Source organism: Quercus robur, chromosome 4, assembly GCF_932294415.1.
Source record: "Quercus robur chromosome 4, dhQueRobu3.1, whole genome shotgun sequence".
Taxonomy (NCBI): Eukaryota; Viridiplantae; Streptophyta; class Magnoliopsida; order Fagales; family Fagaceae; genus Quercus; species Quercus robur.
In genome coordinates this window covers 25,146,138-25,173,113 of record NC_065537.1, presented here as the reverse complement: position 1 = coordinate 25,173,113, position 26,976 = coordinate 25,146,138, and the positions used below count along the sequence as shown (strand labels likewise).

The window sequence follows — 26,976 nt, the reverse complement described above, 5'->3', positions numbered from 1 at the left end:
TAAATACTAATAAAAACATTGTTAGCTACATTGGAGAGTAAAACTCACTATAATTTAAACACCAAGTAGAATTCAGCAAAAGAAAAAAGAAAGCTCTAAGTAGAAAATTCTATTATCTACTCATTCGCTTGCCTAGCATGAAAAATTGTGTTAAAACCAACAAAATACAAGCAATTTTGTTTTCATAACATTGGGATTTTTTTTTAATTAAAAAAAAGGGGGAAAAAAACAAAGGCAAACAATTTAAACAAGGTAATATATGCTATCTGAGTGCCAATATTCCATTCTCAAAGGTACATGTAATTACTCAATTCAATAACAAGAACAAGTGTAAGACACTAGAACAGGAATTAACATGTACAGATGATCTATTGACGATATCTGAATCTTTTTTTTTATAAGAGCAACAACCACCATTTGAAGGTGCTTGGTATTCCGGTTTCTGTTTTAAAATGTTTCTCTTCACCAACAAACATAGTTTTTCTTGGATAAACCTTTCTTTGTTCCTATCATCGGATAAACGCCCTTTCTCGACCTGACCCTTCCCCTCATAGTAAGGGTGAATATGCCATTCCAACTAAAGGCTACCAAGTCAAACTACTATAGCTTTTCTTTTAAAAATATATAAAGAGGATTGGGGCTATTGTTTGTTGGCTGGTAGCATTACAACCATAGTTCTCTCTCTTTCTCTTATCATAGCTTGAAATAGATCTAACATAAAACCCACCATACACTTCACAATAAAATAAATATAGTGATTATATTGATAAACTGACTGCCTTTAATGGCATGATTATTACCTTTAATGCAAGTTCTTCAAAGCATTGCTCCACATTTTCCCTAGTCTTAGCACTACATTCAAGAAACAAACATCCAAGCTCTTTAGCTAGTGCAATTCCCTCCTCTCTACTTACAATCCTTTCAGAATCCTAGAATCACACATAAATCCAATGTTAATCACACATAAATCCAATGTTATAACTGAAGTAATAGATTGAGAGCCTTCTACCAGAAAATTTAGTTTATGACATATCATCAATTGTTCTTTTCAATAAGAATAACAACATATTTGATAATCATTAGGAATTTTATTTTGGAAAAAAAAAAAATTAGACTGTTAAGAAACAAGTCTAATAGGTAAATGATGAAGCTATGACTTCTACCAGAAGTAAAAAGGAGCCAAAAGGAAAAAAGAGTGAAAGGAAAAATAGCACTAAATCGATATGGATACTCACTCTCTCAAACAAGGATGGAACTAGGATTCGAACTTGGGAGAGCCAAAGCTTAAAACAAAATTTTTTTATGAAAATAAAAATTAACATCGATTTCATATTCAACAAAATACTACATATAAAATAAATGTTTCTTAAACATTTGATATTATAAAAATGTCGACAAAGTATAACATTCAAAATAAGTGTTTTTTAAACATTTCAACACATTTATCAAAATGAAACTCGACACTCTTTAATATTGTAGTAGACTTACTCATAATCTACAAATTTAAAAAAAAAAATGTTTCATTATTTCCATATTTCGTAGTTCTATACACCAACTAAAAAATAGGTACTTCTCAACAACACACACACACACACACACACACACACACACACAAAAATCTAAAACCAAAATAATCACAAACAGAAAAGCACAAGTTTATATATATTACTATTATTAACCACATCACACAATGTGACAAAAACAAAATTCACAAGTTTATATATATTACTAATATTAACCACATCACACAAAGTTACAAAGACAATTTTTGATAAAACCAAAATAATCAGACCAAAGATTTTGGCCAATTGATCTCACAAAAAAAGCCACTAATGACTTACCAAACACTAGTCTCACTCTCACAAATTCACAAAACTAGTCACGTCCTACTGTCCTAGTGGTCCCCCTTTATTTCTTTATAGAAAAAAAAAAAAAAAAAAAAAAAAAAAAAAAAAAAGTTACAATTTACAAACACTGAAACCGGTCCACACAAAAGCCACAATTACACAGTAAGCAGTAGCTGAGAGACACAACACACCAGTTAAAAAGCCACAACTCACAAACACAACAGTCAACACACCACAGTACATAAAAAAACGCAGAGGACAGAGAGCTAACCGGCTAAGGCAGAGCAATATAGCAAAGGATCTAAGGAGGAGCAACAGCAGCGACAGTCCGGATCTGATCTGAGGAAAAGAACAGCAGCAAGCCAGCAGCAGTGATGAAGATTGGAGGCATTGATGAGGTTGAGTGGAGGGAGAGTGAGGTTAGGGTAAAAATTTGAGAATTGTAATTTAGGTTTTCAGTCCATTTTGTAGTTTTTAGTTTGAAGAGTGAGATGTTGACTGAAGATAGACATACCAATTATTAAAAACCATCACAAGCAATGTACTTTTGAGTTCTAGCGCACATTGCGGTTTAGCAATCCCTGAAATGATAGGTAAAGATCTTTGTTATCCGTCCCAAATATCTCTTCTGCTTTCCTTAGAGTTTCCTGAAAGGAAATAATTACAAACCATTTACCAGTTTAACATAAGTGCAAGCAGTTTACTTGCTTAAAAGTAGCAAACAACCAAGCATTCAACAACTCATTACCTCTCGAGTTTGCTTTTGAGCATTCAGTTCCTTGATATTGACCAGAAATGCACTGAACTGTTCATATGATAGCCGACTCCTGATTACGGAAATATGTAAATCAGTCTGTAAAGAACCCCATCATTATTGCAGTAAATTAGTCAACATATATTGGAATAGAAATAATGGAACACACCTGGCTTGACGAAAAAACTCCTTTCCATCAATTCGAGGAGTCTGCCCTACACAAATTTTTATTTTTTTAACCGCAAAAGATAAAAGATGAATGAGACAGCATAATGTAACAATCTATTAAATGTAATTGAGACATGAGCTAATCAGCAGACTGTCATCATCTATTACAGGCTACACAACCAGAAAATACACGTGCAAGCTGTATAGGGACATTAGGGTGACCAAAAATCACATCAAAGCCTAAATAAGTTGAAAAGGAGGATACGTACTTATTGAAAACAGCAAAAGACATAAAAACTGTACGCAAATACCAATAACCTTTAAATACCTGGCTGTGGACGTACTCGAGGAGGAGAGTTTGCTGCTGATGACTGCTGGCTTGATGGGTACCACGAAGATAGTATGGCACGCCCTTCATATGGTGGTTTTGTAGGAGATGTTGTACCAGAAGTTTTCTGAGGAGATCCAACAGAAGAGTAACCTCTAGGGGATCCACTTGTGGAGATAATTTTTGGAGTTCCAGTTGGTGTAAGGCGTGGTGTGATACATGGAGTAATAGATAATATTTGCCCAGAACGCCATGACGCTGTGGACCAAAGTTGCTTACTCACATAAATTTATAACCTCTGAAACTTATATAATTTCAATTCACCTATGACGGGATTTACTATGTAATCTTAAAAGGAAAATTGTTCGAAAAATATAAAGAAATTAAGATGCCTCAAATTAATATAAATATATATATATATATATATATAATAGGTAAATGTGACACTACTCTATAACTTCCAATTGGATGTGTATTTCGACAAATTAACCAGTAGATTATATTATATTTTCTCTACGCACCCTCTATCTCCATACTAGCAAATTTTCATGATGGTTTATTGATCACATATTTAATTTTCCAGTTTTTTGTATTTAAAAATTATATGCAGAACATGTGTTTATTGATCAAAGTAACAAATATCCAATAAGTTAAGAATAATAATAATAATGTGTAATCAACGGCAAGATTTCTAAAATATAAATAAATAAGTTATTGAGAGAGTCAAGATCTCATGCACTATCGAATATGATTATAAACAAAATTGTAAGCTATTAAAAGGGAACCATGTAGAGGCACAACCTAGGCTAAAAAGACAAACAGATCATATACCTTCATCAGTTTTATTTGCTAGGTCTGTTGAGCCAGTCAAAGATTGATGTGCCACATAGCCATTTGCCCCCTCATCTGTAAGATTTAATAAGATGAATGCACGATGCCAACCACAGCCAGGAAACGTAAAAGAAACAAATGTGAGAACCTTAACAAAGGGCACAACATCTGCTAGATAATATTAGTTCATAATACAGTCACATTTATCAAAAGATTCATGAAGTCAGGTAATATACCCTTATCAGGATACACCCTAGGAACTGGTTGGTCACATGTACCAATATCAACAGTTTCAGCTGTCTGTTAAAACAAAACATAAAAGCTAATTATTTCTCAGGGAAAAAAAATTCATTAATACAATAGTTCCATACAATACAGAAATATAAAAATAAACCTAGGAATTAATACATAGGGTTGGCTGGGGTTAACACTGAGTCATTGTCAAATTTCCAAGTGAAATTTTATTTAACATAAACTTGTCTCAATTGGAGTACAATTAGCATGCTTATATAGACCACTAGAACTTCAATACCTAGTAAAATATTATTTTTCTTACTTCTTTTCAGCATTAACTTAGTCACACCATTTAGAGTTTAAGTTTGTCTGTGATAGGACCTATTAATGAAGATTGATTTTATTTGACTTATAAATCGTGATTGACAATGATGGATGTTATCAGAGAGATTTGATTGCTATTAGATTTTTATTTTCATATGTGATGTAATGTCCTTATGAGCTAATTATTTTCTTTCCATATTTGACATAATTAGAAGAGCCTATTAAAAGACCCCTGGACACACTATTGTAGATAGTTGATCATGGAATAATGAAGTTTGGGTTGGAAGTTTTTTTTCACTGTTTGGTGGCAATGGTGATTGTAGTGTTCCTATACTTCTCCAATGCTTGATGTTGATTCCAAAACAACCCTAGGTGGTGATTTCTAGATTTTATTTTGCTATTTTCAGTAATTGGTGGTGATTCCTAGGTTCTGTCCTTTTTGTTCTTTTTGTTTCCTCAAACATCAAGTCCTCTTTTGAGAGTGCATTGTCCTGCATCCAAATGAATGAAAAACCACTTTGTTAAAAAAAAGTAGATATCAAAGAAGTCCAATACTAAGCCTTTTTAAGGCCTTTGAACATCACCGAGCAGGTCCAAACTCCAACCAGGAGCCACTAGGCCATATCAGATGGACTCAATTTGACATATCTTTCCTGGCCACTTGAAGCAGATAATCTTACAATCAAACTACATGTGATTCATATCAAATTGGTGTTAACATCCCAAACAATAAATTTTAATTTAACTTCTGGAAAATAAAATGAAACTAGGTAAACATAGAGGAAATGCCAACTACAACAGATGCCAAACATCAATAGAGTTTAAGAGTGTGTTTGGATTGGCTGATTTTCATTGGCCTATTTTGACTAAAGAAATTAGATTTTCAAAAATATAATTGTAACTGGCATTGAAAATAATGCTGCCATTTTAAGCTAAAACAAACAAACCCTTTTTAATTGAAAATAATAAAATGAAAAATTAGAAATTAGAAATTGCTGCCTTCACCTTTTCTCTTTTTTTGAACATATATAAAGCACTACTTTCTCATATACTAATTGCAAATTATCTCAACTTAAATTTCTCGTTGAAAAGGTTACACAATCAAGCTGCACTGTAACTCTAATTATAAAATCCTACTCATTTCCAAAACCCCAAAACTACCAAAAAAAACTCAAAAAGCATTTCACAATTTCCTTCCCCGCCAAAACTCAAAAGATTTCTTTCTTTCCTCCTCCCAAAAAATTCTCGTCATCCAAGCTAAACAATTTTTTTTATCTTAAAAAAGTTAAAAATAAAACACACGCTTAATTCATTATCTTGACTCTTGACTCACACAACTATTAAAAAAAAAAAAAACATAGAAACCCTCAGAATTTCTTCCCGAATTTTCTCAGCAAACAATCAATCAACACCTAATCATTACTTGTAAAAATTAAAAATAATCAACACATAGAAAACATCAAATTATTTATTCAATTGAGCTAAACACCCCCACACTTTATTGAAAAACAATCAAAACATAGGAAACATCAAAATTTCTTTTCCCAAATTTTCACAGCAAACAATCAATACCTAAAGCATTAGAGAGGTAGGTAAGCATGTGCATTATCATGGAGAGCGATGTTGAGTCTGGCTTGGGCCTCCTGGTAGGCTCGCTCGAGTGCACCGAACCGGTCCTTAAGGTCGAACAGCGCCTGGTCCTTCTCGGACTTGAGTTTGGACATGCGCGAAGCCAGTGCCATGGACGTGATCTTCCAGGCCAGATTGAGTTGCTCGTAGGGATCCATGGGAATCACCGAGAGTATCTCGTTGGGGAGCTCAAAGTCTGAGCCCACCACAGTCACAGTCCCACCTCCGCTGCTCTGCTGCAACATACCTGATTGCAGCTCCCCTCACTCTCTGTCTCTCTGTTAAATATAAATATTATTAGCAACACAATGTGTTATATCATGTTGTGTAAGCTAGAGTAGATGCGGAAGGAGAAGCATAGAATAGGAACACTGAGAACAGGAGGGTTACATGGTTCAGCCTTGACGGCCTACATCCACGAAGGAATCCCTTAAGGGCTACATCTTTATTGTGTATAAGAGTGTAGTACAATAACCTGTGTTACAATGAGCCATAACATGAGTATATATAAGCGACTAAACCCTAGACTACTAGTACAAGCAAGACTAGGCTTGGGCCTATTACATTGGGCTAATATATCTAATATATATCTCTAACACCCTCCCTCAAACTCAAGACAGAACAATAACCTGTGTTACAATGAGCCATAACATGAGTATATATAGGTGACTAAACCCTAGACTACTAGTACAAGCAGGACTGGGCTTGGGCCTATTACATTGGGCTAATATGTCTAATATATATCTCTAACACCCTCCCTCAAACTCAAGACGGAAGCTCGATGAAGGCTTGAGGTTGGATAAGCATGAGAAGATCACTTGGAGATGCCATGAATAATGCCTTTTGAAGAAACCACAATGAAGAATATGCCAATTGACCAATTTCAGAGTTTCAAATGAAGAAATGGGGTCTAAAATTGGAATCTACGTGAAAAACTGAGCAAGATAGGCCCTTTTGGAAATTTTAACTTTTAGTCAAAGGTCAACGCAAAAGTCAAAGTCAACGGATCCTAGTCAAGTCAACAGTCAGTGCTCACGAGTCAGATCCAGGTGGTCTAGGTCGGGCCGGCCGGGTCAACGGTCAGCTAGGTGATGTGGTGCTAACAAGGTGACACTGTTGACGTGGTTAGATGACGTGGCTCTTTGCTGACGTCATGGATGACATCAGCTACAATTTTCGACGCGTGTGGCGCGTTCGAGTAGTCACCGGCGCGTGGAGGAAAGGCCTAAAACTTAGGATGGCGCATGGTAGCGCGTGTTAGCTCGGATGGAGGCCTGAATCTCGAGTTCTGTAGATCGATGGACAAGGAGGCCGACAAGGCAGCGCGTGTCACTAAAGATGATCTGCGAGTGAGGATTCCGATGTGGCGCGTGGGAGATATTCTGGAGCTAATTGCGACGCATGGGGGCACGTGTCTAGTTTTCAGTTGACCGGATTTCTGGGTTTTCCTCACGAGAGGCCGAGGAGCACGTCTGTGAGGTCGGTTTCGATAGGCGAAGGCTTCATTTGCACAGATCTGAAAAGTTAAGTCACGGCTTTGCTTGAGTTCGTGGATCTTGGACACAATACTGAGCCACGGTGGCTGTGAGAGCCGTGGAGTCTAGATCGAGCAGAGAAGCATGTGTGACTTCTGATGGTGGTGTGCACGTGATATTCTTTTTTGCTTGCTAGAGATGTTTTGTTTGATACCAAGAACGAAGTTTGGTTCTGATACCATATTAAATATAAATATTATTAGCAACGCAATGTGTTATATCATGTTGTGTATGCTAGAATAGATGCGGAAGGAGAAGCATAGAATAAGAATACGGAGAACACGAGGGTTACGTGGTTCAGCCTTGACGGCTTACATCCACGGAGGAATCCCTTAAGGGCTACATCTTTATTGTGTATAAAAGTGTAGTACAATAATCTGTGTTACAATGAGCCATAACATGAGTATATATAGGCGATTAAACCCTAGACTACTAGTACAAGCAGGACTGAGTTTGGGCCTATTACATTGGGCTAATATGTCTAATATATATCTCTAACACTCTCGATGAATTTTTTGTGTAGTTGGAGAAATGGGAAGTGGGACAGGTGATGTTATGAGTTGTTGCTTTTTTGGACAGGACGGGTTTGGTTTGGTTTGGTTTGGTTTCGATGTTAATCTTTTTTTTTCTTTTTGTTAATTATTATTAGTATTATATAGTTGTCTTCTTCTTTTTTAAGTTCTTTCTTTTTGTCTTTTGTGTGTGTGTGTTTGTGTTTGGTGCGAAGAATGACTTGAATTTTTCGTGACTTTTTTGAGTTTGAAATTTATGAGCTGGGGCTTTCCCTCAATTCCGACACGCAATATGCCAAATTTTTTTTTTTTTTAATAGTATACAATATACGATTATACATATAAGCTTCTTCCTTTTTTTTGTCTTTTTTTTTTTTTTTAATCCTATTGATAATTAGCATATTCACCTCAAGCATCTCAAAAGCATTTATTGTGGGGTATTGGCCTAAAGGGACCTAAACGGCCCATCTGCAGGGGATTGGGCCTAAATGACCCCGAGCAGCTCGCATAACCGAAACCCAGGATGATTGGGCTAGAACCATCCCACTAGAAGGCATGTTGGGATCGAACACAATGGTCGGCAGCGCCTTTTTTATCGGGATAGCATTTGGCCCGGTGCAGGTACTGATCAAGTGGCCCAACAAGGAAACAAGGTTGGTCCAGGTCGATAGCCAAGTACTAGATAATGCCCTTGGAGAATTCGCTGCCGAACACTAGATGGCATCTAGAACAAGTTACGAGGGAATCCTTTAAAATCGTGAGGATCCTTGGGAATTTGCATGGATGTGTGGAACAAGAAAATAATGATGATGCACCCACTAACAAGGAGCTATAAAAGGTGGAAGAAGTAGAGAGCTAAGGTTGGTGGAAAAAAAATTTTGAGGGAAGGAGAGATAAAGAGCAAAGATAGAGGGAAACACTTGAGAACTAAGAGCATTCACAGCAAAGGAGTTAAATTTTATTAGCATTTACCAACTCAAAAAACTACTATATCTATTTTGACAACTCACTTCACAATACACCCAACATCAAAGTTTTTATTTTTCACATCAACTAAAAACTATTCATTTTTTTAATAATTTCTTTCTCTCCCTTTCTTTTCCAATGTCACTCACCACATTCACAAACTCACAAGGCCACACCCCGACACTCACCTCTTCCACAACCAACCACCACAAGCTTGCATAAACCCACGGCCTCAACCCACAGCACTCGGTGGCTCCTCTTCTTTCTTTCTAACCTTATCTTGCTTTCTCCCTCTCATCCTCTTTCGGTCTCAACCCGCAGCACAACCAATTACCGAACCCACAGATCAGGCAGTAACCCACAGCGTGCACAACCAACCCAGTACCACAGATTAGACGACAACCCATGACACAAGCACAACCAACCACCACAGTAGCCAAACACCGAACCGCCATCGTTACCTAGCAACCCAAGCAAAAAAACCCAAAGACCACAACCACAACCCACGGCCAGATTGACGATGACACCCATGGCTAAATCGACAGCGACGCCATCGAGCACGGCCAAACCCACAAATCTGACCACCACAACCAACAAAAACCCACTAGAGCACAACCAACAAAAACCTATATTACAACTGAAGCACAAACCCATGAACCCATATCACGAATCCATGATCCACGATCCACAATCGGAGCACATATCCACAATCTCATAGGCGCAAGAACCAAAGCACAATCAAACCTAGATAACAGAGAAGAGAGAGAGAGAGAGAGGAAGGAATGAAAAAAAAAAAAAAAAGAGAGGAGGGAATAAAAAAAAAATTATGTTTAACTTCCTGCTACAGTGAGCTGTTATTAATATCAGCTCACTGTAGCATGAAGGTAAAAGATATCTATAACTTTTTGTTATAGCAACTTTGTTGTAGGGCCTTTTTTGTGTGGTTGAGATGCTAAAATAACTTTTTAGTTACTTTAGCATCTTTATTGTGAGTGCTCTAAGGGAAGCTAGGGGGAGGGACTTAGATTAAAGGTTAGAAAGGACACACTAGGCCAAGCTGAGAGCCCCATTAGTGGGATCAAGATATAGCCCACGTATAAATTAATTGGGGGCCCAAATATTGTCACGCGAGAGGCATTTGGTGCTCACATATATATATATATATATATATATAGAAATCTATACGTGTGTGTTTGTTTTAAAAAGTAAATAAATAAATTGGTATTTTTTTTTTCTTCATTTTATATATGTTGAGGCTTGGAGCATGAGCCCAACCAAATTTTAACCTAACAAAAAATGATAAAGTCATAAACAATTTTATAAATTGCTAGTATGATGATTTGTTATTGTTAAGTAAAAAAGTTATGTTAGTGGTAAGATAAAATGAGTGGCTATTGCATTACTTTAAGCTAAATGATGTAAGAATTCTAAATTTGTCGCATCAACTGTTTAGTAAAAAAATGTAAAATAAAGTGTGGCTATTGCATTACTTTAAACTAAATATAACTAAAAAGCCCACTCTTTTCTTTTTAGCGAGGTAAATTAATATATATACACGCATCACTCTATTTATTATTTTTATATTTCAATTTAAATATTTTATTTTATTCTCTTTAACCATTTAAATATTTTATTTTATTTTACTCACCTAAGACAATGTAGACAACCTTAAAGTCATGTTAGAGCTCTAACATAGCTTTCAACCAAGTCTTGTTCACTTCTTTGTCCCAAGTTGTTAAGCAACAACAGCAACATTGCTTTATCACCAAAATTTGGTATCTTAACTTGATAATAAAGATTGATTATTATGGAACAGATTTCATTGTAGTAATCTCATTTTGTACTCCTTACAACCCGAGCTCCCGTTCCCCAATAACAACATCACTATGAGGCCCAAAAGTTGATTTAGGGCCCAATCTTGTAAAATATTGACTTGAAAGATATTTTTGGAAAATAAAAGTACCAAAAAAAAAAAAAAAAAAACCTAAGTGTATGTACGCATACACGCGTGTTCACACGCACACTTAAAGTATGCATACGCATACTTAGGGCATGTGCACCCATGCCCCGAGTATGCGCACGCATCTAAGGTCTCAGAATATATGAAAGGAAAGTTTTTGGGCATAAATTCATGTAGAGTGAATCCCACATCGTTTGGGAGCCGCCCTACACCCCCCTATGACCACTATAAAAAGTTTTAAAACATACTTTTATAAGGGAGGACGAATATATACAAGATTCACTAGAAAATAGTGAATCAAAGAAGGAGTTTTCAAACACTAAAACATCCTTAAGTCAAGCTTTACTTGGTTGGGACTTATTTTGGTCTTGGCTTTTGAGTTCTAAAAGTTTACTAACCTTCTTGGTTCCGATATTGATTAGATTGACTGAGGGGAACGGTTAAATCAAAACTCTAGAGTGTTCTTGTGTAGAGATAAAGGTTCAAACTTTAGCTTTTCACTTCTTTGTTTGTTTGTTGTTTACTTTTGTGTTTAAGGCTGTGTTTGGTTCGTGTAAAAGCATTTCCGGAAAATATTCCATTTTCCGAAAATGCTATTTTCCGGAAAGGAAAATGTTTTCATGTGTTTGGTTGCATTTCAAAAAAATTTTCGAAAAATATTTTCTAGTGTTTGGTTGTGTTCTTGAAAATACCATAGAAAACATATTTTCTACTTGTTGCTCATATTTTCTCACATTTTCTCGGTTGCCAAACGAATATATAATCCCATTTCTCAATTGATAAACACCGAAACAAAACCCAACCAAAAAAAATTCATCAAATCCGGTCAAATTCATCAAAACCCAACCATTTCTCAATTGCGATTCGAAGTCGAAGTTGAACGACGAAGTCGAAGGGTGCAAAGTCGAAGGGCTCTGGGTTCGCCAGCGAAGTCGAACGACAAAGTTGAAGGGTGCGAAGTCGAAAGGCTCTGGGTTCACCGGCGAAGTCGAACGGCGAAGTGGGCTCTGGGTTGCGATCTGGGCTCTGGGTGCGATCCTTCTCTGGGTTCGCCGGCGAAGTCGAACGGCGAAGTGGGTTGCGATCTCGTTCTTTCTAGGTTGAGATCTCGTTCTTTCTCTCGCTCTCTCTCTCATTTGCGCGTGACCCGGAAATGATTTGAAGTGAAAATGAAAGTGTAAAATCATTTCCGAGTCAAAGGAGTAAATTTTGGTCAACAGGAAATGATTTTCCGGAAAATTTCATTTTCCATTGCTGCCAAACACGCGGGTTTGGGGGAAAATGATTTCCTGAAATCACTTTCCCCCAAAACAAACGCACCCTAAAATGCTTAATTTACTTGTATTAGCTTAGGTTTATTTTACATTCATATTTGAAGCATGATAGGTTGTTAGATTTATTGTTTTGATTCTTTCTTGTTTTGGTTACTAGGTTTGAGTTTCTAAGCGTGTATGCATATGCATATGCATGCTTCATGCATGTGTCTACATACAACTAGGATGCGCACACATACCTTATGTATGCGCATGCATACTCGTGCCCAAAGACCTAAATTCATTTTTCTTTGTTTTTTATTTGTTTTCTTTCACATGTTTAGCCTCGGTTTGGTCTAACTTCACATGTTTAAGCCCTGGAGTTAGTAGATTAACATGTTTTCTATCATTTATTTATTAAATGAATGATTAACTTTCATGATTAATCGAATGCCATGTACATGCATAAAACATGAACATGCATTGATGCATAAGTGTTGTAATGTAGTGAGGCAAGTGAGGTAAGTCATGCACAAGTGCATTTGTTTATTTGAAAATGAGTTGTTTAAATGGTGAGAATATGCTTGGTTGAACGTCTCGAGGTTTGGATAGTGATTATACTTGATTTTGCTTTGTCAAATGTTGTTTCCCTATGATTATTTATATGTACTATTTTGCTGCCCTTGGATAGATGTTTGAATATTATAATAGATGAATGCTAAGGTTTGAGGATAATATGCCATGTTAATTGCTTTAGATGCATGTTAAAGTGTGTGTGTTTGTGTGTGAGTTTAGAATAACATATTAAGATGGGATTAGGATTTGGAACACAATGAGTGGAGGCCGACCTACAGGTCGAGTAGGGTTGGGTGTCTAACACCTTCTCATCTCCATACCTAAACTCTAGATATGTGCTCTAGTAAAAGATCAATCATTCCATAAAGGCACTATATATATGGTTCATAGACCTATTGTAGATGACGACTTCATTTACACCCTCTATTAAGGTCCAGCCTAGGCCGAGGCGTACTTTCCACGAGAAGACTCAAGACCCGTTGCAATCACTTGTGCCTATAATCATAAGTTGAAATTATATCGTAACTAAAAAAATAATAATAAAATTTTTTTTAAGGTCGTCCAAGAATTTGAATATCAATCATTCAATTCAACAAATGTGAAGTGTTATAAATCAATAATCACAAAACCGAAACTCTCACTACCTAATACCTTACACCTCAAATTGCCACAATCTCAGATCCAATTTATCAACAACATCAAAATCTCAAACAAAATGCCACCCACAACCCATAATCTTCTTTAAACTCACCAAACTGGTCATCCTCAACTGATTAAAAACGAGCATTATCGCAACCATAGTAACACATGTTGTTTACTACCACCTAAGACCCACACCTTCATACGCATACCATCCAAACCATTATTTCCACACACCACCGAGAGAGATAGAATCGTAGGAGGTAATTAAAATTAAAAAGATTAAGAAAAATCTTTACATTGTTATGATAACTCACCATGTGTTAGAAACTAGAACATTAAGAGGCAATAGCAATGGCAACATGTAGTGGCACCTTGAGCCTATTATGGCCATATAAATCATGGCAAGAAGGAGGCATGTTGTGGGCAATAGCAGGTGCTGTTGCCCTTGTGTGGTGCATAGCTTACATAAGTTGGTGGCTTTAAGGCTTGATTATGGCCTTATGTTAATGGTGGCTTTATGGTCTTAGTTTGGCAGGTTGTAAGCAATGGTGTATATTGTGTACAACATGTGTTGTGTTGGACTATGTCAACCTTGTATGGGCTTAGCCATAAGCAATTTGTGGTGGACAAAGGTGTTGCATGTGTGAAAGTTTAGGTTCAGTTACCTTCATTGTAAACATATGCTAGTGTTAGGAGGAAATAAATTGATTTATGCTATATGATGCTTGTTAGTACATAATAGTGATAGGTGATCACAACATAATATGGTGCACCCTTACTTATACAATAACCCCCACTTGTTGGATGGTATTGCTTCACCAACTAACAATAGATAATTAATTAAGCATTAGAATTAATTATTTACTGAAGAGTTTTGTCTCTTAGATAAGATATAACTCTTGGTAAATACACACATCTCTTCCCAAGAGACATGAAGGATTCTATAAATAGTGGGACTCCTCATTCATTATTACATTAATTTTTTCTCTCTCTGTCTATGTTGGTGATTCCCAGTCTAACAATATTACCATACACATTAGGGACCATTAGTGGTATTAGAGCCAATAGTTTCACAGAAATACCATCACAATCACAACAATGACCACCTCCCTCACTCACAACTTATAATCATACTACCAATTTGTTGAAATTAATTTTTCAAACAATTCGTACACAAGTATTAGGCTTAGTAACTATAGTGTCTTATTATAATTATCATCAAGACATTGCCTATCCAAATGAACCACTGTTTTAGATGAGAATTTGTGGCCTACCATTCACCGATGATATTCATCAAGGACATGAAAATTTAGTTATTCAAGAAAAACATTAGGATTCTTATACAAAACAAGAAAAGGTACAAGAAGAAACATTGAATTCATAGGAATTTGAGATTGATGGTTTGGAAACTGAAGAACAAGAACATACCTATTTTTGGGATTGACCCAAAAGACTGACAAACTTTATTTCAACATTGAAGAAACCTCATCTGATAATGACCCATTTAAAATTTTGGATCTGGTTGATAAAATTAAATTTTTTGGAGAAGTTACTGCCAAAGAATCTGTGTTAGAGAACCATAAAAGCGGAGAAGAATAGCAATTTGAAGAACATCACTACAGGTAGCGAACCCAACAAGCTTTGCATTCTTAAAAGAGAAGACACCGCTTTGCATTCTTCCAATTTGGATCTAAACAAATCTTTGTGTGATTTTATTTTGGCTCAATATGCAACATTGGCTCCTTTAGCCAATAACAAATACAACTTTGCATATTCATTTAATCAAAGACTCTCACAAAGTCCAAGACACAAAGCAATATAGTCCACCGCCAATATATTCACAAAAAAGGCCCACATATTAGACATACAACAAGAAAAAGTGTTAGGCCTCCAATAAAACTTCCAAACCCACTACGTGAGGCAATTAAGAATTGAAATTCTTCAAGTCATGATATAAGTCTAAATACAAGCCCTAAAACTTGGAGTCCAATTTGTGACATAAGTCCTAAGTCTCTAGACTTGAAACAAAAATTGACTGATTCACTTTAATTGGAAAATAGTTATCGCACTAACAACAATAGAAGAAAAGTTTATCCTCATTTTCAAGCCTGAAACAACCAAAATTCAAATGGTAAACAAGTTAAAGGTATTTCTAATCCTCATTACAAAAGAAAAAGAATTTTTGGTAAATTTGAGAGGAGAGTCATTTAGTTCCTTAAGACAAATACGTAATTTGAATTCCCCACGATACAAAAGAATGTACGTAGAATAATTTAGAGAATATTTGTGGCAAAACCCAAGAACAGCATATAGGAAGGGATACATCATATATAAATGATTACAAGCGTCGTTATATGTAATAGTTTTATAGTTTCTTTTAGATAGTGTGCTTATATATATAAGTGTGTTTTATTGTACATTTTAATTTTATTTTCCAATTCGGTGTGTTTATATTTTTCAAAGCCAATATAAGTATTTTTATTGTACTTAATTTGTGTATATAATATTGAGCGTGTGTTTGGATAGCTGAAAGTTTGCTGTGTTTTCAGCGTTTTGATTATTTTTGTGGTCCATTTTCACTGTTCATGGGGCCTATAGCTGAAAGAAAAAATACAGCTTATTTTTTATAAAAAGCACCGTTTAGCAATAGTCATTTTTGAAAAATTGCTTTCTCCTTAACCGTATCTTGCAAGATCTCCCTTCTTCAATTATGGCAGCCCAACCTCCTCATCAATGCCCCAACTTCTTCCTCAAACTCTTAAATTTTACATCTACCACCAACTGCCCAAATTTATGCTTCACATCTGATACACAAGTGGTGGCAAGTGGTGTTGAAGACACATTTGGCTTGAGAAATGGTAGTGATTTAAGCTAAACACCAATTGTGCTGCTAGATCTTGCTATTTCTGACTTCAAATCAACCAAAAATTGAGTTGGGAAATTTTTGGTTTGGCTGCAAAGATAGGCTATGACATGTCTCCCTGCTTTCTTTTAGTATACAGTTTATGGAGGTCACTAGTGTTCCAATGATGGGAATGGACATGCTAAATAAGATTCTATTATTGTAAATTGTTAGTTATACTTATTTGTGTCCCACAGTCTTAGGATTTTATTTTTATTTTTTCGCTTAATGAGATTAGCTTTACCCATTAGACAAACAATTTCATGTAATTACTTATCAAAATATATAATTGGAAGTATGTTTCATTCGCAGTTTGCCTAAGGCTTAATCATCAGTCATCACAGTGGCATTAAACTCTCCACCATATAATAGCTAGGAAGGGGCTTTTTGCAAATAGAGAATTTGGTAGTTAGATTTAGAGAAATAGCTACGAAAACAGCTCCTCTACCTCTGTAGAAACAACTACACAGTTCTCACAACATCCAAAAACAGTTTCACACATCATCAGGAATAGCTTCATAGTAGGTAAATCTTTTTGTGGTCCCCAATCTTACTAAGAGTATGATACTAGCTGATGGATTTAGGCCCACAATTAATTTATTAGTGGACTTTCTTACAATCCTACAAATTGGGCTTCAAGCTGTAACTAAGTCACCCAAAGTTTGCTGCTTCGTAAACCCTTTAGCCTCCAAGCCTTACCCCTTATTTGATTTTTCCTCCTCCCTATTTTCCTATGCTAACCTCTCCCTTCCAATTGCTGATACTCACTTAGTGTCTCTTCTCTCCCCTTTTTCCCAAAGTTTTCCCAATTTATTTCTCCCCCCCTTCTTAGGTGCATCTATCCTCCTTATATATCCTCTCCTTAGTGGGGCACTAATCATTATGGTCTCACCACATGCATTCCCACTTTCGTTGGAATCCTAAAGAATCATCATTCCTTTTGAGAATTCTCTTGAAACTTGTTCCAAACGCCAAATACCGTTCAGTAGCAAGTTCCCCCCAAGGCATTATTAACTCTCGACTACCGACTTGATTGTACTCACTCCTTATTTAGATTCCCTTATCATCGATCGGTGTTAAACCGACCACTAAAGGATTACTCTGAGTGATTGTCTCTTTGACCCATCTCCCACGTTTCTGGGCTGAGCCTACTCTGATAGGGCCTAAAGTCCACTTCCTTCTTACGAGTTGGACTTGGCTACTCAAATTGACTTTGGGCCTTAATAGGATGGGCCAACAAGTATTTTCTGGGCCCAATTCCCCAACACTTTCGTTGATTCATTGTTACTCTTGTTTGTTGCATGTCTTTATATACACAATGTTTATTTTTCCTTGAGAGACTTATGTACACAATGTTACTTGGGCTGTTATTTAAATAAATGTGCATTAATGAAAAGATGCTTATGAGTGTGCATAATGGGTTGTTACTTGGACTTATGTTATTTAAATGATGGTGGTCTAATTAGGAAGGGTTAATGGAACATTGTTTGGAAGGTACAGTAATTTTAGCCAAAAAACAATCAACTAGCTTTTAGATTATTTTGTTATAGTACTTTCAGTAATAAGTTTTTAGTTTTAGCAAAATAAGCGGATCCCAAAACCGACCCTGAGTTTGGTGTGTTTAATAATTCTATTTTGTTATCACATTATACATATTTTATATATATTTCTTGGGTTCTATATTTAATTTGCAGTGGCAATTAAAATCTCATTTGATTCTAATCTTATTGAAATTATTAATAGCATTAATTTCCAATCTTGGAAGCATTATATAAAATATTTATTAACGCATGAGAGGACTTTATATACATTGTCAACAACAAAACATGTACCAATAGATAAAAATGACAATGAGGAAATTAAAGCCAAAAATAAGTGGGAAGTGGATGACTTACTTGCTAAAACTTCTATATTACACCATATGAAAAACAATATAGTACCTTATGTTTGAAGATAAAGAAACTGCTAAGGGATTGATAGAAGTCTTAGAAGCTAAATATGGACCAAAATCTGACACACATGTTCAATTATTATTAGATAAATTTAATAGTACAAGTATAAATGAAGGTGACTACATAGGTGGTCATATTAATATAGTGGAACTTTTAGCCAAAGAATTGGCTGATGCAAATAATTCTGTGTCATACAAAATACAAGTAATTACCGTTTTAAATAGCCTTCCACCATCTTGGGATCATATAATTACAACACTTAGAGTATTCACATCAAGAATGCTAAAATGCTATTAATAACATCCAACACACAAAATACACACTACATCAAATATGTCAAATGCTATAATTTTTTGCACTCAGCTACAGTGAGCTATTATCTATAACAACTCACTATAACGGCAAGTTAAACTAAAAATCAATTTTTTATCCCACCGTCTCTTTTTCTCTCTTTTTTCCTCCTCTCTTCTCTCTCCTCTCTCAGTTCTCACTTCTCTCTTCTCTCTATTCCAACAACTTTGTCTCTCTATTTCTCAACTTAAGCTCCTCCCCTCCAAGGCTGAACCTGCATGGAAAATCTTCACGAGCACACCACCACTCACCACCAAATATGTCAAATGCTATAATTTTTTGAACTCAGCTACAGTGAGCTATTATCTATAACAACTCACTGTAACAACAAGTTAAACTAAAAATCAATTTTCTATCCCACCGTCTCTTTTTCTCTTTTTTTTCCTCCTCTCTTCTCTCTCCTCTCTCAGTTCTCACTTCTCTCTTCTCTCTATTCTAACAACTTTGTCTCTCTATCTCTCAACTTAAGCTCCTCCCCTCCAAGGCTGAACCTCCATGGAAAATCTTCACGAGCATGCCACCACTCACCACCAACTTCCCAGTGGGAATCTCTCTCTCTCTATTCAAGGCTAAACTCTCTCTTCTCTTTAACTCTTTCTATTTTTCTTATTGCTTTTTTTTTTTTTTGGCTCCCTGTTTGATCAATAGGTTTCAGGAATTGAAAAATGAGATTTTTTTTTTTTTTTTTTTTTTTTATCATTTAGGTTTGGTTGTTAAAGTTTGAAAATAAGTGTGCTCTCACTCATGGATGAAGCTTTTATTCGGTAAGAGAAAATATTATGACTAAAAACTAAACACCGCCTCCACCTTTCACAATTTTCATATAAAGTGTTAAGTCACTTATTACCCACCAAATTGTAATCTCTAAGCAAGACATACCAACAAGACTCAAACTCTATTTTTGTCTCAAAATTATAAAGAATCTTATTAAATCTACTCTTAAATTCAAGATTCCCATAATACATTGGTAAATTTTCTGCAACATTTTTTGCGATATGCCATAAGCATAGACGATGGCATGTATTAGGAAGCATAACTCTTATGGCATTCTTCATTGCTTGATATTGATCAGTAAAAATTGTCATTGGTTTTTGATTTCCCATTGATTCCTAGAATTTTTCAAACAACCAAGTAAACGAAACACTTGTTTCATCCAATAAAAATGCACAACCAAAAAGTACATTCTTCCAATGATGGTTGACACCTAAAAATGGGGCACATATCATATTATACTTGTTAGTTCGATATGTAGTGTCAAAACATATTACCATGGTTTTCAGAACTGGATCGGACTTGGAGGTCGAATCGTGAAAACTGAGAACCGGGATGAAAACCGGTTTTTTAAGCCTAAAGAACCGGATTTTTTGTTAATTCCGTAAACCCCTGAAACCGGGGTTGGACCGTATGAACCGATGAGAACCGTGCGGTCCAACCCCCTAGCAATTTTTTTTTTAAAAAACAACTTAACACAATTTTATTCTACTTAATTAAATTATCCATAAAAAAAATTATAATTAAAATCCTTCAAAGATATTCAACTTTACTTCAAAAATTAATCATAAATTTTAATGTTTTCATGGTTATTATTTTATTTTATTAACTTTCTTATTTAATTATTAAATATATTCTTGAAAATCATTAAATTTCCCTCACATATATAGATATATTGTCAATTTTGCTAGTTTATAAATTTAATATCTATATTTAGGCTTTAATTAATTATTAAATTAATTATGACGTCATCACGGTTCGACCCCGGTTCGACCTCGGTTCAACCTCAAAAACCTTGAACCTCTCCCTTTTATGGTTCAATGAATGGCCTGGGTCTGAAAACCTTTCATATTACATCCCCAAAAGAGTTATAACCAATCCTTGATTTGTCATCTCTCCAAAAACAATTTGTCATTCAATTTTCTTGATTAACTTGAATTGCATAAAAAAACCTAGGATCTTTTGCTTGCTTTTGTTTAAAAATGTTTACTAACTTTGAGCATTTTTAGCCTCAACATTGATTAACTTTTGCTTTGTTTACTAACTTATAGCAATCTCATTTTATAAACCCAACATTTTCAAATCCTCCAGCTTTCTCAACTAAATAAGAATATGTACTTACTGTTTTTATACTTGCTTCTTTGAAAGTTCTTATTATACCTAACTGAGCATCAGTTATTTCTCGATTTAACCTTAGAAATGGTCTTTCTTCTGACTTTGCAAACTCATGATTATGATTAAGATTGAAGTGATGAGTAACCTTCCCCTCACCATTTGTCACAGTAAACCAAATACTTGCTTCATAGCTAGTCCTAGTTTGTAATTTTTTGAATTTCTTATCATCCAAATAGTCACTATCTCATGGGGATTCTTCTTTTGAACACACATACTCTCGTTGTCTTACACCATTTTTTTGCATATTTGAGTTTTTCTTTTCAAACTCTAAACCCAATTTGTATGACATAATCATTGTGCAATTTATATGCTTTATCCTCACTGTGCACCACCATTCCAAGCAAATTTTCAATATCTTGTAATCCTTCATTGACTCTAATATCTGTGATTAAAAACAACACAAAACACGTTTATAAGGGAACTCAAATCAAAATCCTATTTCAAAAATAAGAGTGGTTAGAATTGTAATGTGTGTTAGTGTGTATAAACTATTAACCGTAAGAATTTTTTATTTTTATTTTATTTTTAACTATTTTCACCTTTTGGACATTTATCAAATAGTTAAAAGGAACTATATCTATAAACTTTTTTTTAGAAACAAATACACATGCACAAGGGAGAGGAAAAATGGGTTCTAACATGTCACACCACACACTCATAAAAATTTAATTTTTTTTATATCTATAAACTAGATAGAAAGAAAACAACACAAAGTGGAAGACATCATGTCATTCCTCTAATTATTTCTCATCTTGGGCTTTTATCATACAAGTAGAAGACATCATATTTATAAATTACATAAAGACAAAACAAAGTTAAGAAAATGATACATTGAAGAGCGAAATGAGTCTTTGTAATATACATACCTTGATCAGTTATGGTTAGTTGCAATGGTGGTGTTTGGATTCCAGCAACCACTTCAGTCATAGTTTACAGTTAATCGTACTCACTACTCATCCATGGAGAAGAAGGAAACATGCCCAGCATAAGATTGTTCGAAAGGCTCCTTCAATGAATCAGGAAGGGAGAGAGGAGGACTAAATAGGTAAAATAAAATTTTGGATTTTAAAAAATTGAGTGAGAAGCAACTAACATAATTAGGGTTAGAAGTTTAGAACCAAAGTGATTTTGGGTTATATCCAATTGGTTTTGTGACTCAATAGGCTGAGTCAAGCAATTGAGTAATAAATTAAAAATCAGTGACATTTTTCCATCGGTGGCAGGAGTTGGGAGGACCACATTAGTGGTCCTTTAGGGGGTGCTAATAAGCCTCCGAACCCTAATTAGTATAGTATGATCAAATTTGAAAATCCATAAATCGGACTCATTGCGATCGCATGACATTTTTAATATGACATTTTTAAAAAGTCGTGTGGATTTATTTATTTATTTGTATTAATATTATTATCATTTTTTAAAAATGGACAAAGGCCTAAACGGTGCCGTTCCGTATAGGTAATTTCCTATACAACGAACAATACCCAGAACTCATTTTCAGAGCAAGAAGAAGAAGAAAGAGAGAAAAATGAAGGTAGCAAGGAAAGTAGTTTTCCTTTTCAGAGACTCAGAGGGATTCGCCTCCGCCATCTCCGATGCTCTCCACCCTGACCCTCACTCCTCTCTTCGCCCTCTGTAAGCTCTCTCCTCTCTCTCTCTCTCTCTCGCTCTCTCTCTAAAAGGTAGCTTACTTTTTTGTATTTGTGTGTGTACAGAGAGGAGTCTTTGGAGCTATCATTGGAAAGCTATGGAATTAAGGATCAGAAAGCTTCTGCAAAGATCCATCACTATGTTGATCCTCAGGGCAATTATCAGGTACTTCTTCTATTCTATCTACAACTATACTTTACTTTCTTGTTCAAAATTATATTCATAGTCATTAACCATAGGAAAGTGAATTCTTAGCATTTCATAAATTATGCCCACCATTTTTTTTTCCTTGCTTTAATTCAAAATGGGTTTTTGTCACATGTTATAAATACTTGAAGTTAGAATGGCATGCCTAATAATGGAGCCTTAACAATAGTAAAATCTCTGCATCATATGGGTAGATGGGCTTGTGCCATTTATGTTGTCCAGCAAAAACAACTACTGTGATTCACTGAAACAAGTGCCCATTTGGCATTGCTGTAGGAAGTGAAGTTTAAATCTAAGATGCACGGGCACGGACACGGACACAGGTAAGACACGGTGATACGAGCAATTTTTGAAAGATTATAACATCAAACGGCCGGTATGACACCGGTATGACCCGGATATGACATGGGTACAACACCTTAAATGAAATGTCCGTGCTTTCCAGGTTTTAATTGTAGAGCATTAATAGTAGGACTTTTGTGATATAGTCTTAATTGAAAAATTCTTTAAGAGTTTTGAAGTGTTTGCTAAATCACAGTAAATAATGCTTTAAATTCTGGATTTATAAAGTATGAACTGTGAATTATACAACTTTTTCCTAAAATCTCCAAATTTCAGCTTTAAGGACCCGCTCTTTAGCGAAATTGCCAAACTCTGGCTTTAACGCTCCTTGAAATATAGAACCAGACAGACCGTAAGAATATATGAGCATTGGTTTGGTGTGTCCCAGCAAAATTTGTGCTTGAATTGCAAAGCGTGTCATATTTTACAATGAGGGTGTTGTGATTGATTGAAATGAGGGATACCAAGTTATGCAGGGTCTGAACCAACTTTGCCATTCATTCTTTGCTGTCAGGGCTTCCCAAATATGATATGTCCCTGTCCAAATTTAGCTTGGTCTATTATTTGATGCTTATGTTCTCCTTGTTATGACAAAGATGTGTAGAATTTTAAAACTATGTGTAGATGAAATATTTCAGAGTTTTCAAGATGTAAGATTTCTGTGAAATCTAGAGGGGATTAGCAGTTGCCATTTTCCATGAATCATCTATTGTTTTGTTTCTCATGCCTTATGAACCAAGAGACAAACAATGACCATCTGCAATTATTGTTACTTTGCTCAAATCCCACCCCAACACTCTTTTTGTCCCTCTTGACATTTTAGTTTAGTTGAAAAACTCTTGCCTGATCATGCAGACAAGCAAATAGCAAACCATTACTTCAATCTTACAGTTTAATTTAGCAGGTAATGCCTTACTAAGATTTTTTAATGAATTTTTATCTTTATTTTTAGGTGTCACTGTTTTTAATGCAAAATTATGAGCCACCAGTATTGGCCTGTGCTGTTGCTGAAATTTTATCACAAATATCTGGAGAAGAATCGTCTTCAATGCCCACACTTATAGTCCCATTTGTCCTGGCATCATCAAAGCTTAAGTGGGAAAGCAAAACTTTAACAAAAAATGAAAGCAAAGTTTCAGTTTATGGAATACAGATAGGCCCAGACACAGATATAACTCAGGCTATGGCAACCAGAACCCAGAAGGTGCCATCATCATTGCAGATTCATCATGAACCTCTAGCCTGCCTCCTTCATTTGGTCCGTGTCTTGAAGTTCCCAACCTTTGTTCTTATCGGGCAAAGAGGTCGACACCTATCTGATAAAGCTATAGGAGAAGAACTTGAGGTATTCATACTCTGGTTACTTTCAGCTAATGCAATTATGATGGTTAAATTGCTTGGATAGTAGGTTGAACATATAAAATCTAATAAATCTCGGAAGCCATGTTGGGACAATAGATGGAGAAAGTCTTTTCAACCTTCTCAATGTTTGCGAGTTAGATGAAAACTTTTTTTTTTTTTTTTGTTTGTTTGTTGGGATCGTGAGTTTTTGCCCTACAGTGGAGTGAGATGAAAACTGCTTTTACTCTATTTCTTTTTCTGTTCTACCATTTTATTAGTGCTTCTGGTTATTAGGATTTCCCATCTGATTCTTGACTGTTTCTTCTGCAGATAATTTCTGAGCTTGGAGAGCTTTTGGCAAGCTCTTCCTGCCTGTGCTTTTCAAGAGACAAGATCGTGTGGCAACCAACAAATACATCCAAGGAGAGTGAGGAGCCTTGGCGTTCCTTATATGGTTGAATCTCGAGTGTTACTATGCTTTAGAGGGTGAGATGCAACCTATCACATAAGATGTATCTGGAAAGAAATTTATGGTCATATTTTTTGAGATTCAACCCAGCACAGTGCTTACAAGTAAAATTTTACTTTTGTAGTGAGACTTATGATGTGTTAACATGACTACAGCATTAAGCTGGACTAACGGGAGCCTTTATCTTTATGTCAACATCTCATATCTTATCCAGTGTGTTAATTAATGTGCATTACCATGTCATCCTAGATAGTTAGACTTAGAACATGAGGATATTGTTTTTTATATAATAATTAATATAATGTGCTTACAATTGTTTAACAAAGTGAGCAAAATAGCTTGCCAACTGACAGATCTCAAAATGTTACATGAATTGACTCTCTTCTTATATCAAGTGACACCAAGAACTTTCATTTTCTTTTTCATAAATTTCACAAAATCTTCTTTCATCTTTCTTTTGGCCTTTCCGGCTTTCCTACATATCAATCTCTCCAAGTCTACAGTGTTAGCATGCGAGACATCATCCCCCTCAGCTTGATTTATTGAATCCAGTGTCTGAGGTAACCATTTTTTTGGTTTTTCTGTTAGGTTTATATTTCATCCACTTTGGTTTGTCCTTCAACAAGATCCAACAATGTTCAAACTGAAAATTAGAGAGGTGAACCTCTTGATACATAATCTTCACCAGAGATATCTTATAAATTAAAAGAAATAGAAAATTATTAGTATCTTTAAACTGTTAGTAAAAAGATGTATTTACATCATTTTCTATATAATTTATACCTTCATTTCTTCAATCATACCGTTCTCACACCTTGATTCAATTTGAGCTGAGAACCCACAAAACACATTGTGCAAGAATTTAATCAGGGAGCCCATAGTAAGGGGAAAACGAAGTCCTTGTATTTGTGGAAATAATTTGCCATTCTTTTATAAATGGTGGGGGAAAATGTCTTGAAACTCCCTAAACTTCGAGGTAGTGGTAATAACACCACCTAAACTTTTATTTTAGCCAATTTAATACGTGAAGATTACACATTTGCCAAATTAATACTATTTGGGCTTTAAAGTGTCTGACTGTGCCGTTCGTGGTCCCTATTCCCTAGTCTTCGACAATTGATTTGGGCCTTTGACAGCCACCACTAATTGAAAGAAACAGACGAGGAAGACAAGAGTTTCACATCGGTTTCCCACTCATTTGCTAAATTTCACCTGTAACCAAGTTTATACTTCAACCAAGATAATTAATGGGATGTGGGTTTTTGTTTTAAAATTTGTTAAAAATTCATAACTATGACTGCCACCAACAAGTTTGTGTAATGTTTGTTAGTTTCATTTTATAATTTACTCGCTTGTTATGCTTTTCATTCCATGAGTTTGAGTAATGAATTTTCTGTAATTTTGCATTTTAATTTGGTGTTGTCGTGGTTGTGGTTTTTGTGATGCTAGTTTAAAGCTGTTGTAACAAGGGCCTGGGGCAACACAATCTGCAAATTGGGTGGTGATAGAGGTGTTGTGGTCGTGAGTTTGAGAACTGCTGATTTTGTCGATCGGTTCCTGAAAACAAAATTGGGCCTCTCTCTCTCTCTCTCTCTCTCTCTCTCATTCGAATTTGGGAATTTTGTTGTCCACATGACACTCACACATGAGCAGACCAATAGAAGCATTTGGCAGATTTATAAAGTTGAGGTATTAAATTAGCTAAAATAAATGTTCAGGGGATATTAGAGCCTATTTGGATTCAATATTTTGATAACTCAATTCTCAGTTTTCATAACTCATAACTCAAAAATGGTGGGACCCATAGCAAAAAGGTTGTTTGGTTGTTTTCAGTTTCCATGACTCATAACTCAATGGCAATATTGTAATTAAACACACATAGGGGACCCACAACCGCAACTTTTGACCATCTTTTGACTTTATTTTTTTTTTTCACTTGTTCGGTCTTTAGTTCTGGGTTTTTTTTTTGAAAAAAAAAAAAAAAAAAAAAAAGAAAAAGCTGCATCGGCTGACAGGTATGGGGCCCACAAATAGTGTGAA

The 26,976-nt window shown here is 35.4% G+C and overlaps 2 protein-coding genes across 2 annotated transcripts; one reads left to right on the top strand and one right to left on the bottom strand.

The window, feature by feature from the left end:
• Nucleotides 1–2,239: 2,239 nt before the first annotated feature.
• On the bottom strand, nucleotides 2,240–6,360 carry LOC126721621 (uncharacterized protein At4g15545-like). Its single transcript, XM_050424670.1, has 7 exons — nucleotides 6,091–6,360; nucleotides 4,165–4,228; nucleotides 3,929–4,003; nucleotides 3,098–3,355; nucleotides 2,771–2,816; nucleotides 2,596–2,674; nucleotides 2,240–2,494 (listed from the first exon to the last, which is right to left on the bottom strand). The coding sequence occupies exons 1-7, from the start codon at nucleotides 6,358–6,360 to the stop codon at nucleotides 2,402–2,404; spliced, it is 885 nt and encodes a 294-aa protein (XP_050280627.1). The 3' UTR covers nucleotides 2,240–2,401.
• A 16,034-nt stretch (nucleotides 6,361–22,394) lies between these two features.
• Nucleotides 22,395–25,158, top strand: LOC126720977 (uncharacterized). Its single transcript, XM_050423924.1, has 4 exons — nucleotides 22,395–22,562; nucleotides 22,643–22,742; nucleotides 24,079–24,471; nucleotides 24,798–25,158. Exons 1-4 carry the CDS (start codon nucleotides 22,456–22,458, stop codon nucleotides 24,924–24,926), a joined length of 729 nt encoding a protein of 242 aa, XP_050279881.1. The 5' UTR covers nucleotides 22,395–22,455; the 3' UTR covers nucleotides 24,927–25,158.
• The last annotated feature ends 1,818 nt before the right edge of the window (nucleotides 25,159–26,976 follow it).